The sequence below is a fragment of the Hoplias malabaricus genome, chromosome X1, assembly GCF_029633855.1.
Source record: "Hoplias malabaricus isolate fHopMal1 chromosome X1, fHopMal1.hap1, whole genome shotgun sequence".
Taxonomy (NCBI): domain Eukaryota; kingdom Metazoa; phylum Chordata; class Actinopteri; order Characiformes; family Erythrinidae; genus Hoplias; species Hoplias malabaricus.
The window spans coordinates 1,291,601-1,309,100 of record NC_089818.1 but is presented as its reverse complement, the minus strand read 5'-3'; the positions used below and the strand labels follow the sequence as shown (position 1 = coordinate 1,309,100).

At 42.1% G+C, this 17,500-nt stretch overlaps 2 protein-coding genes across 2 annotated transcripts in view; one reads left to right on the top strand and one right to left on the bottom strand.

Moving 5' to 3' along the window:
* Positions 1 to 10,302, bottom strand: part of LOC136675995 (dynein axonemal assembly factor 11-like) — a 16,650-nt gene extending 6,348 nt beyond the window's left edge. Inside the window, exons 1-10 of the mRNA XM_066652837.1 lie at positions 10,282 to 10,302; positions 8,345 to 8,512; positions 7,333 to 7,410; positions 7,019 to 7,191; positions 6,379 to 6,545; positions 6,092 to 6,298; positions 4,533 to 4,610; positions 4,330 to 4,395; positions 2,486 to 2,555; positions 271 to 366 (exon numbers count right to left, since the gene is read on the bottom strand). Coding sequence (XP_066508934.1) covers positions 271 to 366; positions 2,486 to 2,555; positions 4,330 to 4,395; positions 4,533 to 4,610; positions 6,092 to 6,298; positions 6,379 to 6,545; positions 7,019 to 7,191; positions 7,333 to 7,410; positions 8,345 to 8,512; positions 10,282 to 10,291 — 1,113 coding nt within the window. The 5' untranslated portion in view covers positions 10,292 to 10,302. The remainder of the gene's footprint in view (positions 1 to 270; positions 367 to 2,485; positions 2,556 to 4,329; positions 4,396 to 4,532; positions 4,611 to 6,091; positions 6,299 to 6,378; positions 6,546 to 7,018; positions 7,192 to 7,332; positions 7,411 to 8,344; positions 8,513 to 10,281) is intronic.
* A 2,781-nt stretch (positions 10,303 to 13,083) lies between these two features.
* Positions 13,084 to 17,500, top strand: part of LOC136675994 (ATP-dependent 6-phosphofructokinase, platelet type-like) — a 17,676-nt gene continuing 13,259 nt past the window's right edge. The window contains exons 1-4 of the mRNA XM_066652836.1: positions 13,084 to 13,252; positions 14,955 to 15,028; positions 15,268 to 15,345; positions 17,035 to 17,224. Coding sequence (XP_066508933.1) covers positions 13,168 to 13,252; positions 14,955 to 15,028; positions 15,268 to 15,345; positions 17,035 to 17,224 — 427 coding nt within the window. The 5' untranslated portion in view covers positions 13,084 to 13,167. The remainder of the gene's footprint in view (positions 13,253 to 14,954; positions 15,029 to 15,267; positions 15,346 to 17,034; positions 17,225 to 17,500) is intronic.

The window sequence follows — 17,500 nt, the reverse complement described above, 5'->3', positions numbered from 1 at the left end:
CACACTGACCACGTTTTACAGAAATAAGATACATCTCAGAAATTAAACGTATCTGACAATGCCTCAGATGAATAATCGAGATGCACTAGAGTTCCCCTCACTGTACACACCCACAAGCATTGATGAGTGGTTCTGTACATGACAACAGGAAGGTTATAGTAGTTTATTAAAGTAGTAGCCACTATGTTAGGTGTATTTAGTTGCTGTGATACAGCAGAAACATTTTACAATATATTCAAGTCAGTTACCAGATTAATTTTCCAGCCATACCTGGGGCATGGTGAGGAGCAGATGGCCAGTGGTTTGAGATCTCTTGGCTGTGCTACTGTCAGGCTTCACCTCAGCAGGTAAAACTAACTGGAACACCTTCAAACACACACACACACACACACACAGTTATAATGAGAAGATATTTTCCAAAAACTGTGCACTCTATGAGCATATTAAGCACAGTCCTTTCATTTGGAACCCTTAAGTGATATATTATGAAAAATGTATTTTTTGGACATGTACATTTTATAAAATTCATCAGATATCAGATATTTCCTCAGCGTTTGCTCCTCTCCAGTCTGTTTGCTCGTTGGGAACTGGTCTAATGTGTTAATTAAGCCTTGGTGTCAGTAAACGAGTAATAAAACAAAGTGGCTCTGTCAGACATGCTACTCTTCCTCTCTTCCTCTCTTCTCGCGGATAAGAAACAGTAAGGAGACCTCCAAATGTTACAAATCATGAAAAAGAGATGTGGATATTGCTTTATTCCTGCTCCATAAGTGGTTAATATTGCTTTTGTATATATATTTTTGCTGTTTCAGATTATTTAGTTTGGAACTGACTCTAAATTCAGGAGAGCACTAACTGCATGAAAGTAAACGCAGAGTGAAAGTGCTACAAAACTAAACAGCACGAGTTACACATGAGTTTCTGTGGGAATTCAAACACTTAGACAATTTACACTTCAGACACCAACAAATCTTAAAAGACGCAGGGCTTCTGAACGTAAACAAACCAGAGAAACTGCAGTTCTCTGCATTCATATACGCTGCCTTTAAATGCAGAGACTTTAGAACTGAACCAACCCATGTGAAAGAGCGCACAGGCAAGGAGTAAGAGTAATGAGCAAAAATGCTGAAGAGAAGAAGAGAAAACAGAGAGAACCAAGCAAAATGACTAAAAAATGAGTGTTTCCGCTCATTCACGTCTCATGCTTCTGCATTTGGCTTGAAGTAAACTGACATTTAAAGGAACAGGAACACAAATGAGTCATTCTGAAACGGATTGTTAAGACAGAGAACAGAACTGTGGTGATTAGTCCTGTGGTATTTTGACCAGTGCATGGCACTGAACTTTTATTAACTAACTTTTTATTGCTATAAGTTACCGGTTACTGGGAAATTATTTAGGTTTTAGTTGTCTTTAGTTGCATTTACAAAAAATTCTTACCACAGTTAACATGCAGAACACGTATTCCTTCAAAGTCAAAGACTAGGGAGGGCACAGCAACGATGTACTGTTATATATTGCTTGTCTATGCCCATGTCTATGACAGTTTATACACTGTCTCCTATTGGCTGTTGCACCGCTGTGTCAGTGTGCACTCTTTCCAAAGTTCAACTCTGTTTTATTAATGGACAAGGATCGTAATTTTCAATCATTGTCTTGTGTTCGTGTCCATCATCTGTCATGACATTTTTTTTATTAAATCAACGGTTCGTTTTACAGAAACACATATGCCAGAGTGAACACGGCTTTAAACAGAAAACACAAAAGCACAACTGTCAAAAAATGATCAGAAATGAAATAATTTGGAGGCTTTGTCAATTTGTTTGGGCTTTGTGAGGGTCACACACAGGTCAGTTCTGGGGCTGTTTAATCAAGTCCTTTTCTGCAATTCTGCCCTCTCTCTCCTAAATTATTGCACCCTTGTGTATTGTCCAGGTGTGTGTGTGTGTGTGTGTGTGTGTGTGTGTGTGTGTGTGTGTGTGTGTGTGTTGCATCTTAATAGACCTTGAACTCTGAAGGGTCACTGTGACGGTGATTTACACACAAACACACACACACTCGTCTAATTTAGAAATCAAACTTGTGTCATTTGAGAAGTGACCTACAGCTCCATCCATCACACTGTCCAATCTGAGTTTACAAAATACAAGTCATGTCCATAAATACTGTGGTGTCCAAACAGTGGTGGCTTATTTTTTTCCAGAGGAAACGTGTGCAATTATAGCAGAGAGATCTTTTTATAAATAATAAACCATTAATTTGAAAAAAATGCCACATATTTACATTTTATGGACAAATGTATTATTTTAAAATCTGGTTAAACTTGCTTTTGTGGACTTAAGAATTAATAAATAAATGGAAGTATCCTATTAATTCACTCAGAAGGCACTTTGAGACGCCCGCGTTAAAAGAAAGAGAGAAAAGATGGAGAGAGCAGGGAGAGGATGAATTAGTGAACATACAAAAAAGTGTGAAAATGTTGCACCTTTCCTTTGATGGTCACTCTGACGTACGTAGGTTGAATGTCCACATCCAGCAGAGACGTGTCCAAATACCTACAGTCACATACCAGTACCATATTATTATCCATAACCACACAGGACTGAGGCATTGATGGTCATTCTCAAGTGACCTGCTGTCTTGTTGGTGCTGCCAAAATATTGATTTTTGACAGATATCGATTCAAGAAATTGGTAAACTGCTGTAAATAAAATATTCATGTACATCCCTTCTAGTGTGCACTAACATAACATGCAGATCCCATAGGGACACCAGTGGAAATTAGCGTTAATCTGTAAGTAGTAAAGGTAACTTACAAATCAAATTAACTCACTGCTTATAACTGTATCCTGTCCAACGTGGGACAAACACTTCTGAGTCACAACACTTCTTGTCCCAAAGGTATTGGATGGAGCGCCATCACTCCAGAGAACACACTTCCACGTGTCTACTGTCTAAGGCTGGGACACCTTACTCACTTCCAGACAGTTAAACTGATCATTTATTTTAGATAATGAACTATCACATGTATTTATTATTATTTGTAAGAAATATATTGTTTGAAGGGGTGGCGTGGTGGCGCAGCAAGTAGTGTTCTCCCTGTGTCTGCGTGGGTTTCCTCCGGGTGACTGTCTGTGAGGAGTGTGGTGTGTTCTCTCTGTGTCTGCGTGGGTTTCCTCTGGGTGATTGTCTGTGAGGAGTTTGGTGTGTTCTCCCTGTGTCTGCGTGGTTTTCTTCCGGGTGACTGTCTGTGAAGAGTGTGGTGTGTTCTCCCTGTGTCTGCGTGGGTTTCCTCTGGGTGACTGTCTGTGAGGAGTGTGGTGTGTTCTCCCTGTGTCTGCGTGGGTTTCCTCCGGATGACTGTCTGTGAGGAGTGTGGTGTGTTCTCCCTGTGTCTGCGTGGGTTTCCTCCGGGTGACTGTCTGTGAGGAGTGTGGTGTGTTCTCCCTGTGTCTGCGTGGGTTTCCTCTGGGTGACTGTCTGTGAGGAGTGTGGTGTGTTCTCCCTGTGTCTGCGTGGGTTTCCTCCGGATGACTGTCTGTGAGGAGTGTGGTGTGTTCTCCCTGTGTCTGCGTGGGTTTCCTCCGGGTGACTGTCTGTGAGGAGTGTGGTGTGTTCTCCCTGTGTCTGCGTGGGTTTCCTCCGGGTGACTGTCTGTGAAGAGTGTGGTGTGTTCTCCCTGTGTCTGCGTGGGTTTCCTCTGGGTGACTGTCTGTGAGGAGTGTGTTGTGTTCTCCCTGTGTCTGCGTGGGTTTCCTCTGGGTGACTGTCTGTGAGGAGTGTGGTGTGTTCTCCCTGTGTCTGCGTGGGTTTCCTCCGGATGACTGTCTGTGAGGAGTGTGGTGTGTTCTCCCTGTGTCTGCGTGGGTTTCCTCCGGGTGACTGTCTGTGAGGAGTGTGGTGTGTTCTCCCTGTGTCTGCGTGGGTTTCCTCTGGGTGACTGTCTGTGAGGAGTGTGGTGTGTTCTCCCTGTGTCTGCGTGGGTTTCCTCCGGGTGACTGTCTGTGAGGAGTGTGGTGTGTTCTCCCTGTGTCTGCGTGGGTTTCCTCCGGGTGACTGTCTGTGAGGAGTGTGGTGTGTTCTCCCTGTGTCTGCGTGGGTTTCCTCCGGGTGACTGTCTGTGAGGAGTGTGGTGTGTTCTCCCTGTGTCTGCGTGGGTTTCCTCCGGGTGACTGTCTGTGAGGAGTGTGGTGTGTTCTCCCTGTGTCTGCGTGGGTTTCCTCCGGGTGACTGTCTGTGAGGATTGTCCCACTGTGATCCTGAACTGGATAAGCAGGTTACAGACAATAAATAATTTTTGAGTTTGAGTGTGTGTGTGTGTGTGTATACCTGTACACATGTAGATCCAAAAGCACACAGTTGTTATCTTCATCTTCAGTAACATTAAAGTCCAGTCTAAAAGGGAAATAATATAAATAAAGTAAATAACATTACAAACTGTGTACAGTAAATACTGTTATTTACATATGTATTTTTATTTGTGTGTTTGTGTGTGTGTGTGTGTGTGTGTGTGTGTGTGTGTGCGCACATACTTAGCCTCATTGACGTTCAGTACTTTTCCTTCAGCAGTGATTAAAGTCCTGGGGGCCTTAGTTTCCGTCTTCATGTCTCTACAAAACACAATGAGAGTGACCAAAGGTTTGTTGACACCTGCTCATGCAATATTTCCTCTGCAATGCAACATATTAATGAGGGGTTTGTTCCTCTCTGCTGTAGGAACAGATTGCACTCTTCTTGGAAGCCTTTTGTAGTAGGTAATGGAATATTGCTGAGGATTTAGGAATTAGCCACAAGAGAGAGGTCAGGGACTCCAGGGAGCGCAGTTCCACTTCTCCACAGCCCAGTGCTGGGGGGATGAGTGATGCAGGGCTTTTTACACCTCCAGACCACCTTTAGGACTCAGCATGGTGACCGGTTCTCAAATGCAGTCAGACTTAATTTGAAGGAAATTTCTGTGGAGATGTGTTCTGTGCCCAGTTACAGAGAAGTGCCTCCACCTGGTGGCCAAGTTAAGGAAATACGTTTGATATGTTTAAGAGCCTCATGAGTTTTGTTCAGTCTTCTGCTGTTTCCCCCCAAAGTGGTTTACCCTCCAGATGCATTTGCCTTAAAACATTCTTATAACATGCGACAATATATAAAATATAAATAATAATACTGGCGTTAACATCACTGGATACTGTGTCAGTGCAAGACGTGCAAGTGTAGGGACTTTTTCAAACTGACTTTTAATTAAGATATTTCAGCATTTTTAAAAATCAACAAGACATTTATCTCAGAACACTCTAGCTCCCTCTCACCCACCCAAACACACACACACACACACACACACACACACACACAAACACAAACACACACACACACACACACAAACACAAACACACAAATTTGGACAAACACCATGCATTTGTGCCCAAGAGGTATTTCTGGGATTGATGTTTGAGTCATTTATTCTAGGCCACATTTTCAGATGTGTGTGTATGTATGTGTGTGTGTGTGTGTGTGTGTGTGTGTGTGTGTATGTATGTGTGTGTGTGTGTGTGTGTGTGTGTGTGTGTATGTATGTGTGTGTGTGTGTGTGTGTGTGTAATTAGCCCTCCCTGTCCTCATTAAAGAAGGTGAGGTCATCAGGACACTGCAGGGTTTCTCATAATTAACCATTCCCCTTAATTAACACTGACGTTGTGTTAGCCTTGTTGCTAGAACACAGGGAGTGATCACAGTGGGAGGAATAAGGTGAGTGTGAAGCAGGGGTAGCTACAGAGTTCAAGTCTAAACACGGCAGATGATTATAGGAGCAGTTCTGTGTAAACGTCAGAGATCAGTCTGAATTAATTTACTTTTCAGGAAAAATTATATATATTTTTAAATAGAGGTATTAAATTGTGGTTAAAAGTAAAACATTGCTTTCATGTATAACATTTTTAAATCCTCCTATGAACAGGTGTTGAATATTAGCATTTTGCTATAAACACTATATACAGTGCATCTGGCTCCTGTGTGTAATTGTAGGTTACAGTTCCAATGCTGCTGTGTTGTCCATGTCAAAAAAATCAATAAATGAAATGAATGAAAATGCAGTTTTCTCTACCTTTGTCCCTCTTTCATTCTCCTCTTTTCCTCTAGATGGCGATGTGCCTCCAGTCTCGACTCTGGGCTGAAGGCACATGGCTTTTCCCAGAATTCTCTGTCTTGGTCTTCTGTGTGTTTGTTTATGTCTGGGTTCTGGTCCTGCTTGAGGTCCAGATTTGTGAAGGACACATGCTCTTTATTTTCCTTGTCTTCCACAGAGAATGAGCTAAAGGATGTGACAAATACACACTGCAGTTAAAGACAAAATAATCATTGGTTAATGCATTGCTTATAGAGTGTACTCACGTCCTGCTGCGGAAATCATCTGGATCCAGATTGTCCCCGGTCTTCTTTTGTTCCTCTCTCTTCTCCAGATACTGTCTCTCCTGCTGTAAGATGCTCTTCCTGAGCTCATCAAGGTTTTGTAAAGCTCTGATACGTTCTGCTCGACCAATCGATGTGCCGTCCAAACACTGGAAATGAGAATAGAGCACCAGCTCTGACTGTACTAATATTCATTCATATATAAATTAAAATATTATATATAATATACTTAAAGCACTGTAAACTGCACCATAAATGCTTTATTTATAATATTATGCAACTGTTAGGGGTGGGGGCAGCACGGTGGCGCAGCAGGTAGGTGTCGCAGTCACACAGCAACAGGGACCTGGAGGTTGTGGGTTCGATTCCCACTCCAGTCTGTGAGGAGTGTGGTGTGTTCTCCCCGTGTCCGCGTGGGTTTCCTCCCACAGTCCAAAAACACACGTTGGTAGGTGGATTGGCGACTCAAAAGTGTGTGTGTGTGTGTGTGTGTTTGTGTTTTGCCCTGTGAAGGACTGACACCCCCTCCCACCATGCTAAAGCAGTGATCTGAAACCAAACAAAATCCATTTAATGTGGTGTGTTGGAACTGGAGAATGTTTTATAAACTCCTGGCCATTACCTGGAGCTGAGGGAGGGAGGCTACTACATAGTCCCTGTAACCCTGGAACTCTGAACAGGGGTTCCCCACCAGGAACAGCTCCCTCAGAAAAACATTGTGTTTCAGAGACTCCACGCTGCTCAGACAACCCACAAAATTCACAGTCAGGTCCAACTTCTGTAGACTCTCACAACCTGTTAAAACACACACACGCACACACACAGAGTTTATCGTTTTATATCAACGTGGTAATAAACGTTAATTTTGACTTATAGTCAATGGAAATTACTTTTTAAAGAACTTCGTGAGAAAGTTTAACTAGAGAATGATGTTACCGTGCAAATTCTCAATCACTTCAATGTTGTTCAAGGCCAGATTCAGATACTCCAACTTCTTCAGTCTCCCAACATTCTCTACAGAAAGAGAAATAAAGTGGCATTTAAGACAGTAAACTTAATCAGAGCAATCACCATCCATCCATTCATTATCTGTAAGCGCTTATCCAATTCAGGGTCACAGTGGGTCCAGAGCTTACCTGGAATCATTGGGCACAAGGCAGGAATACACCCTGGAGGGGGCGCCAGTCCTTCACAGCACAACACAGACACATTCATTTTGAGTCACCAATCAACCTACTGACATGAGTTTTTGGACTGTGGGAGGAAACCGGAGCACCCGGAGGAAACCCACGCGGACACGGGGAGAACACACCAACTCCTCACAGACAGCCACCTGGAGCGGGAATTGAACCCACAACCTCTAGGTCCCTGGAGCTGTGTGACACTACCTGCTGCGCCACCGTGCCATCCCAGAGTAATCACATATTTTTCTGTGATTGTGTGTGTGTGTGTGTGTGTGTGTGTGTGTGTGTGTGTGTGTGTGTGTGTGTGTGTGTGTGTGTGTGTGTGTGTGTGTGTGTGTGTGTGTGTGTGTGTGTGTGGTCCAGATAATGTTGTGGGGACCAAAGTCTGATTATAAGCTGACGTTGTAATTTATTCTTTTGTTTCTATTTAATATTATTATATAATTCATAATATTTAATATTAATAATTATATATAAATATATATATTTTTTTACATTTATTTTCAATCCCTGTCAACTGCAATTACTCAGCTAGAGGAGGGTCACTCTCAGAGTTAAAATGAGGGTTGATTGATTAATTGATTGAAACCATACACACACACACACATCTAGAGGTGCAGGCAACCACCTCGGCACCCAAGGGACAGGCTACGCACCCCCTCCCTTTTGGTTAAGCCTCCACTAAATTAAGTCAAGGTAATGTGCCCACAATGCATGAAAACGTGTGTGTGTGTGTGTGTGTGTGTGTGTGATGATAAGACTACCTATTTTGGGGATGAGGTTGTTCTGTAAATAGAGGATCCTCAGGTCTCTGCACCACTTGTCGATGTGCTCTATTCTTTCGATCTCCTGCTGATGGAGAGAAACCTCCTCCAGAGAGAAGATCTCGCCGTTATTGTGCTCAGCTCGTCGCCGAATCAGATCTTCAGATACTGGACAGAGAGATTTGGTTGTTTACAGGTGAAATGACAAAGTAAGAGAAGAGTATGCACATAAACTGAATAACACTGGTCATTTGGTTATGATGCCACCAGTGAAGGATTGGGATATATGGGATGTATAATGCAGCAAGCTCTGAGCCACTTTGAAAAGGGGTGTATTGTGAAGGTCAGAGCATCTACAAAATGACAGGCCCCGTGGCCCCACCATTCAGAGGTTAACAGACAGGTTAACTTTTTGGCGAAAGGTGCCCAATGTGTGCCCAAGGCTCACTGATGTATGAGGGGGGTAAAGGACTCAGCACAGACATGCAGCCCCAGGTGCAGCAAGCTTCCCTGCACTTTGTGTACTGACACCTTTCTATAAGAGCAAGCATTAACTTTTTTTTTAGCAGGTTTGTTATGGGGCAGCACGGTGGCTCAGCAGGTAGGTGTCGCAGTCACACAGCTCCAGGGACCTGGAGGTTGTGGGTTCGATTCCCGCTCCGGGTGACTGTCTGTGAGGAGTGTGGTGTGTTCTCCCTGTGTCTGCGTGGGTTTCCTCCGGGTGACTGTCTGTGAGGAGTGTAGTGTGTTCTCTCTGTGTCTGCGTGGGTTTCCTCCGGGTGACTGTCTGTGAAGAGTGTGGTGTGTTCTCCCTGTGTCTGCGTGGGTTTCCTCCGGGTCACTGTCTGTGAGGAGTGTGGTGTGTTCTCCCTGTGTCTGCGTGGGTTTCCTCCGGGTGCTCCGGTTTCCTCCCACAGTCCAAAAAACACACGTTGCAGGTGGATTGGCGACTCGAAAGTGTCCGTAGGTGTGAGTGTGTGAGTGAATGTGTGTGTGTGTGTTGCCCTGTGAAGGACTGGCGCCCCCTCCAGGGTGTATTCCCGCCTTGCGCCCAATGATTCCAGGTAGGCTCTGGACCCCCCGCGACCCTAAAATTGGATAAGCGGTTACAGATAATGGATGGATGGATGGAGGTTTGTTATGGCAGTTCTTCATTTGGGACTGATCCAGAGTTACTTCAAGATGTTCCACAGCAAACTGGAACAGCACCTGGTGCTTGGTTTTGCAGTTCAAGAATGTTTAACTGAAACCACTGCCTTGTCAAAATGTGCTACCATCCTGTACTTTTATAGGTGTAACCTCCTAAATAAAAAAAATTAGGTGGGAAATTTTGATAGGCTAAACGCCATATTAGAAAACACTCCAATTCCAATGTGTACAGCCTAAATCCCTGTATGAGGGTAAAGATAACGTAATTAAGATGACAACAATTACGCAATTACGGTTTTATCAATATTATTATTAGTAGTATAATTTATTTGATAAAATATATACAGTTTTGGATTAGCTAAGTAATTAATCTCCGTAAACTAAGATTGTTTAAAGACATTTATAATGAAAACATTAAAAATTGAGTCTGAGCATGCGCAGAACCGCTAAGTAAAGCATATCGATAGCACAACTCGTCAGAAAAGAATTATCAATGAATTGCTTCATTTACACAAACCCTTTCACTTTACACAAAATAACAGCCCTTAACCTCTTACAGGAGGGTGGCTTTAAGACACTGCTCTACACTCAACTCACCGGCCACCACAATAACGTTGTAATAAGGTTAAATTGTATAAAACTGATCAAAGAATGAAGGTTAAACTATGAGGTGAACTCTATAAATGGTGACGGTTACTACATGCAAAGAGTAAATGTTCATAAACGATGAAATGCTGCATAATTTTAGATATATTTACTAAAATAAACGTGAATGAAAGCACACTTACTGCGGACCATGGTAGAGTTTGTGGGGCGTTGCTATAGTAACCTCCAGAGGACGTGTGTGGGGGGGAAAGCCTTTGGACACAGACCTTTACACAAATAAACACTAACTAGGATTGGAAAATATGACGCATTAAAATGAGAAATAACTGAAAGAAATGCCGCTTTTGACCCTGTTTTTTTTATGCTTTTTCTGTTGTAGCACAAACATCAGGGCAGTATAATGCTAGTGTAAATCTAAATGCAGCCACACGAGGGCGATATTTTCAAATCCCACGGTCTTGAGGATATCTGTTTTGAGTGCTGTGGTTAATGTAGTAATTTCGATATTTTTGAACACAGCAGCTGTCCTTCACTCTGTGTGAAAAATTCATGATGAATGAACCAATAGAAATGTTCCAAAATGACCTGGAACAAAATCTTTTTATATTCAGTTCCATTGAAAGTTAAGAAGGTTTTTTCCTTCTCTGGTAAAGATACTGTTTTGGGAGGTACATGTTAATAATTTGACAGTGACAATGTGTACTGGAAGTATTACATGTCCAAATGTTTGACCAACATTTCTTCTGAAACGAAGCACAGTAATTATAAGAAGTACGTTCTTTTTTTTTTGTTGCAATTACAAAATCTAAATTTTACTTAGATATTTCTGTAAGGATCTGTGACATAAACATTATTAAGGTCAGGTACTGATACTGTTTTTTGGTTTTGGACCAACACCACTTCAGCTCATCTCAGAAATTGGATTGAGCTAAATCTCTCCAGAGATCACAGTTCCACTGATCCACAGCCCAGTGCTTGGGGGTGTTATATCCCTCTGATGCTGCTCCAGAATGTCCTATTTCATCCATTTAATTTCATTATTTTCTATAGAGATTATGCATTAATTTCTGTAATTCCTGTGTCATCTTCAGAGATGCTGCAATGCTCAAGAACAGAAAGCCGTAAAAACACTAGAGTAATTTAATCCCATATAAACAACCCCCCCCCCTCTCTCTCTCTTTCTCTTTCTCCCTAGACACCCGGTGGGTGCTATGATGGAAGGTTTGGCTGTAAACATAAAAGACAGCAGGAGTGCACCCTCCAGTATTCAGCTGCTCTCTCTCTCTCTCTCTCTCTCTGTCTCATACACACACACACACACACACACGCACACACAACTGAGAATGACACAGCAATATTATCACGGTTCAGTTTAATATGAATACCCTATTCCTTGCTGTTCTCTTGTTCTCATATTCACACACGCAGGGGTCCATGCATACATACCATTATATAGACAGCCATTATTTTTGTAATTTTGTGGAGGCTTGCCCTTACCTTGTCCATACTTTCTACGAGCTTAACGCTGTGATGGGGGACGTTACATAGACTTCCATTCATTTTAAGGAGACTTTACATTAACCCTAAGCTTAACACAGCCTTAAAACCTGTCTTCACCTTAAGATCTAACGATTTACATTGTGGGGACCATCTGGTGATTCATTCCTGATACACACAAACACACACACAGAGACCAGAGACATTCACCAACAGGATGGTCAGTTGTCAAACTGAATAAAGCTTGACATTTTGACACCAAACTCTAACACACACTTTAACCTTTAGGTACTGGAACATTGCTGCAAAATGTTTGGTTGCTTATATCCACAAGAGCATTATTGATTGATGCCTGATGGTCAAAACGGGTCCCAAAGGTATTGGATCGATTTTCATCTCTCCTGGGAACACAGATCCACTGCTCTACTCAGTCAAATGTTGGAAGATTTTATGCCACAGAAATGCTACACTTTGCCTTAGGCTTGGTGACCTTAGTGTCATGGGAAGCTGCTCCCAGAACAGTCATTTACAACCCGTGTCCACAATGGATGCAGTTTAAGCAGCTTAATTCAGTCATTAGAAAATGTTAATATTATAATAACAAGCTTGACCTTGAAACGTCTGTTGTTTCGTTTAGTTTTCTGACGTAAATAAAACACCCCTCTGTGTGTATAATGTTCAGATTCTGTGAAATATTGATTATTGATAATAGATTCGCTCAATGCAAGCGCTCAATAAACCGAGTATGGCTGTAAATCGTCTATTTTGGTAACAGGAGACGTGATCTACAAACCTATTGGTCGGTGGGACTGTAACTCAAATTCCAAGGGCCCTGAATTCTCGCACGATATTTTTCCCACCCGTTTTACGTCAGGCCGCAGCTCCCTCGCTGTGATTGGCTGGTCCGCACATTCCCGGCTCTTTTCAACGAGTCATTCAAGGAATTCACTCGGCTCACAAGGAATACTCGACCCTTTTCTTGGGTTCCTAAATGATTCTTTCAATTCTGTCGCACTTCCTGTTTCCCTCCCCACAAAATTATATATATATATATATATATATATCAACAGATAAATACACAGACACACTTTCACTTATCACATGGAACTGCACACTCACAATCTTCAAAAGACAGTGGTGTGCACCAATAATAAAAACAACAATATATATTCTGTATATATAGAAAATATTTCTCAAATAAACATAAACTAAGATAAAGATATATACATAGAAAATATATTCGTTTCAATTTTATACAACAGTATTGTGATATAATAAAAATGAGGTGCAAACATTAGTTAAAAATTTGAGATCAAATGAACAACCGACTCTTCGATCTGAGATTCGACTCCCACGAGCCAACAAGCACCGATTCAAAAGAGCCGACTCGTTCATGAACGGTGCATTTTTACTGGCCAATGCACGCGCAGGGGGCGAGGCTTGTCGAAAAACGGGTGAGATACAAAATAAACGCAATAAGAAGCGTCTCGAGTTCTTGTCATTTTCTAGCATCAGGCAGAAATATTTTCGTGTTTTATCAGGTGTATCTCCGGGAGAGATTCAGGTGAACGATGCCGGACTCTAAGAAGTTCTTCGAGAATCTGTCTGGAGCGGGGAAATCCATCGGAGTGTTGACCAGCGGTGGAGATGCCCAAGGTGAGTGCGACTTTAACCGGAATAACCTCCGCTCAGCGCCGCTTCCCTACAGCGGAGCAGCCGGGAGGAGATTCACATTGAATTAAATACAAATATCTCGACAGATCAGTGGGAATTCAGCTCATTTCTCATTAAAACCAACAGTGCAACAGATGTCCTTTTATTTATGTCCAGCTATCCACTTTAGCTAATTAAACTAAATTTTCTTGGAATAATTTGCGCACGTCTTCTTAATTTCTTAAGAGGTTCTCCAAGTATATATATTTTTGTCAATAAAATGGGTGCAAGTGGAATAAATTGTGTACAAGTCGAAAAAAGTGGGTGCAGGAAAGAACTTGTGGCCACAATAAATAAATTAATAAATACATAAATAAATAAAAAAATACGTGCACACAGTGTTTAGAACAAAATTAGTGATTTGAAAATTGTGGAAAGTATTTAAGAAAAATAGGCGAGCATATTTTCTCTGAGGAGCATATTTTAACACTCGTGTGTCTCATGTATGTAAAACATGAAATCTAATTTTTATTATTTGGTGCTTAAGACTGATTTTTTAATGAGCTCTGTTCTGATTGGCTCTCCTGTAACGTGACCGCTGAAACACTCCTTATAATATCAGTCGGTGGGGGGCGGGGCTAAGCTGCTGTAGGCCGAAGGTGTGGGTATGTATAAATGATTTGGTTTTCTATGAAGTCACAGGCAATAAAAAAAGCTTCAGAGAAAGAAAGGTTGTTCTTTATTGTTTGTCATTGTTGGCCACTGGTCTGTGCTACCACAAATCCAGTCCACCGGACCCCTGCAACTGAAAAACTTATGCTATGTTTTAGGGGTCTGAGGCATCCCACTACTTTATAATTGTACATTAACATTTAGAGCAGAAGAGGATAACACTAATGCGGCTGATTAATATCTGAAAGGCTGGAAGAAGGGATTAATTTGTAAAGTAGAGGGTGTTGGAGATGAATTTGCAGGTCGAGGCAGTGTGTTTTTCTCATAGACTGTATAAGAGTGTATGAATACAGACGTCTATAAGCACTATTATCTATGGTTTTGCTCTTTGATTTTGCTCTTTGAGTTTGAAGCAGCTGTTAGAGCTGAAATCCTCTGAGATTTAGTTTGTAGCTGTGTGTGTGTGTGTGTGTGTGTGTATAGTGCACACTCACTGGAGCAGTGTGGACGTGAGGAGAGTCAAGTAGCAGTGCAGCATCCTGCCATGCCACATTTCGTCACAACAGCACTCAGCTCAGCACCACCGTGGTGGCCATATTTTAATTTCTTGGCTAAAACAGTTTTTCCATTCCACCTTAAATGGGGCAGCAGTTACATTCTAGTGCCTTGGACTAAGGATGTAACTACTGCAGCATTTTAAAGGCTGCCCCTACAGTTGCAGATTTTAATTCACATTTATAGCACTGTCCTGAAATCAAGGACTGGGGAGTGGTTTCCTATCCTTCTTTAAAAGTTACATAGTGCAGTTTCTGCAGTGCTGAGCCAGAAGTAGAAACAATAGAGCCACTGTTCTGCCTGTTACAACAAAGTGAAACATCACAATGATTTTGAAGCTGTATTTTTAAGGTAAAAATACTACCTAGTGTTGCTTTAATGTGGAACAATATTTGTAAAACACAAAAATTAATTCTCTCTCTCTCTCTCTCTCTCTCTCTCTCTCTCTCTCTCTCTCTCTCTCTCTCTCTCTCTGCAGGAATGAATGCAGCAGTGAGGGCTGTGGTGAGGATGGGGATTTACGTTGGAGCTAAAGTTTATTTTATTCATGAGGTATGATAAATCTCAGAGCTGTATTTCACCATTTTTGTATGATGATATAATAAATTATATAAAAAAATAAATCTGTATATCAGCACAGACCCTGACATTAATGAAGTTAACTATGTCTTTATGAGCTTTCAAAATTAACTGCTGCTTCTTTACATGTTTAAAATGAACTCCTTGTTAATTAAGATTTCTTTAAAGTGTTTTATTATTATAATTTTAATTATTATTATTATTCTGTGCAGGGTTATCAGGGCATGGTGGATGGAGGTGATAACATCAAGGAGGCCACATGGGAGAGTGTGTCCAGCATGCTACAACTGGTCAGTGCTAAATTCAGATTAGATTAAAATGTGATATGAAGGGGCTCCCAATAGAGTAGGAATCTCCAATCCTCACTCAGTAAAGGCTGGGAGTCCTATAGAGTTCAACTAATTTTCAACCCCTGCCCCCCACTTTTTCCCCACAATGCTAGCAAGATGTCTGTAAGCTGATGTGACAGATATGTGCAGTTTGCAATCTCCTCCAGTGTGTTAAGCTGTTCACTGTTGTTATATTAGTGGCAGTTAGAGAAGAAGTGGTGAGTTGGCCTCATGTTTTAGGTGAAGCATATTTTGTCCTCCACCCTCTTCTTCTTCACCCCCTTTTTCACAGGCATCGGAAATTAAACAACGCCAGCGGCAACATCAAGCATTGTTTACTCATCGTGTATTTGCATGTTGTTGTTTTTTTGGACAGAACATGGCTCCTCCCCCTAGTCTTTTCAATCCTTGTTCCAGTGTCCACCCCTCTTTCAGTTTCTTTCATTGGCCACCGATCCAAGGAGCATGTAAACCTCTAAAGACCACAGTGTAATTTTATGAGTAAACGTGATGGCTGCTGTAGCTTGGTGAGTTTGTGCTGGATGTCTGCTTTTCCTTGTGAATGACAGTGACTCTCTGGCCAATCAGTGCTCTGCTAGGTTTACTGGAACCAAGAGCGAGGAAAGACTAAAAAAGTAATCAGTTGCACATACCAGGCACCGGATATTATTAGTGGAAAATCCAAAAAGCTGAGTCTAGTGGAGTAGCTGACAATGCAGTAGGAAGGCGTCGTATTTAAGACTGGAGAAGAGTCATTTATGGGCAGAGAAAACCAATCTGATAATAAACAAATAAATAAAATTATATATATATATATATATATATATATATATATATATAAAGGCGGCACGGTGATGCAGCAGGTAGTGTCGCAGTCACACAGCTCCAGGGGCCTGGAGGTTGTGGGTTCGATTCCCGCTCCGGGTGACTGTCTGTGAGGAGTTGGTGTGTTCTCCCCGTGTCTGCGTGGGTTTCCTCCGGGTGCTCCAGTTTCCTCCCACAGTCCAAAAACACACGTTGCAGGTGGATTGGCGACTCGAAAGTGTCCGTAGGTGTGAGTGTGTGAGTGAATGTGTGTGTCTGTGTTGCCCTGTGAAGGACTGGCGCCCCCTCCAGGGTGTATTCCCGCCTTGCGCCCAATGATTCCAGGTAGGCTCTGGACCCACCGCAACCCTAAATTGGATAAGGGTTACAGATAATGGATGGATGGATGGATATATATATAAAACATGGCACATATTAATCAGCTATGATCATCTACAGCAGGAACTGCAGAAGCATTTTAAACACTAGGTAAACATCATTTTAAAACCTATTTAATTTTTAATACGTTTTTCATTCAAAATTTTACATCATTCATTTTTTGAGCATCTGAAGTCTCAACCACTGGATAATGTTTACTGAGTCCAGTTTTGGTTTCCTTTCAGCTTCTGTTTTATTCAATGTAAACTCTCAGTGGGAACATCTACGATTGTGGGGAACACAGAATTAAGCACCATGTCTTTTAAGGTGTGGGGTTCTACTCTCCAGCTCCACATCCTTTCAAACCCACTGTGTATCGTTCCGATGGAGTGCTTAGATGGAGCTTGATCTTCTCCTCTCTCACAAAGATCCAAGCTCTGTATGTATGTTGTGTGTGTGTGTGTGTAGGGTGGTACAGTGATCGGTAGCGCCCGCTGTAAGGAGTTCCGGACTCAAGAAGGCCGCCTGCAAGCTGCTCTGAATCTGGTTCGACTCGGGATCACAAACCTGTGTGTGATCGGAGGAGATGGCAGTCTGACCGGAGCTAACCTCTTCCGAGAGGAGTGGAGCAGCCTGCTGGAGGAACTTGTAAAAACAGGTGTGAAGATGGCTGTAGGTAATCATTCATATAATAAACATTAGTGAGGTCAGGTGCTTATGTTGGCTGTCTAGTCCTGCACTCCAAGACAGAGCTCCCTCCATGACGCCTAAGAACTGTCACATTACCCTTCAGCACAGTCCAGAGGAGCCCTCTAACCCATGCTTGACATTGGGGACTCATGTGCTGCTTCTCCTACACTCCTTGTATTTAATTTCATGTTTTATTACAGATGAATTCACTCATTGTTAAGGGTTGTCTAAAACTTTAAGATGT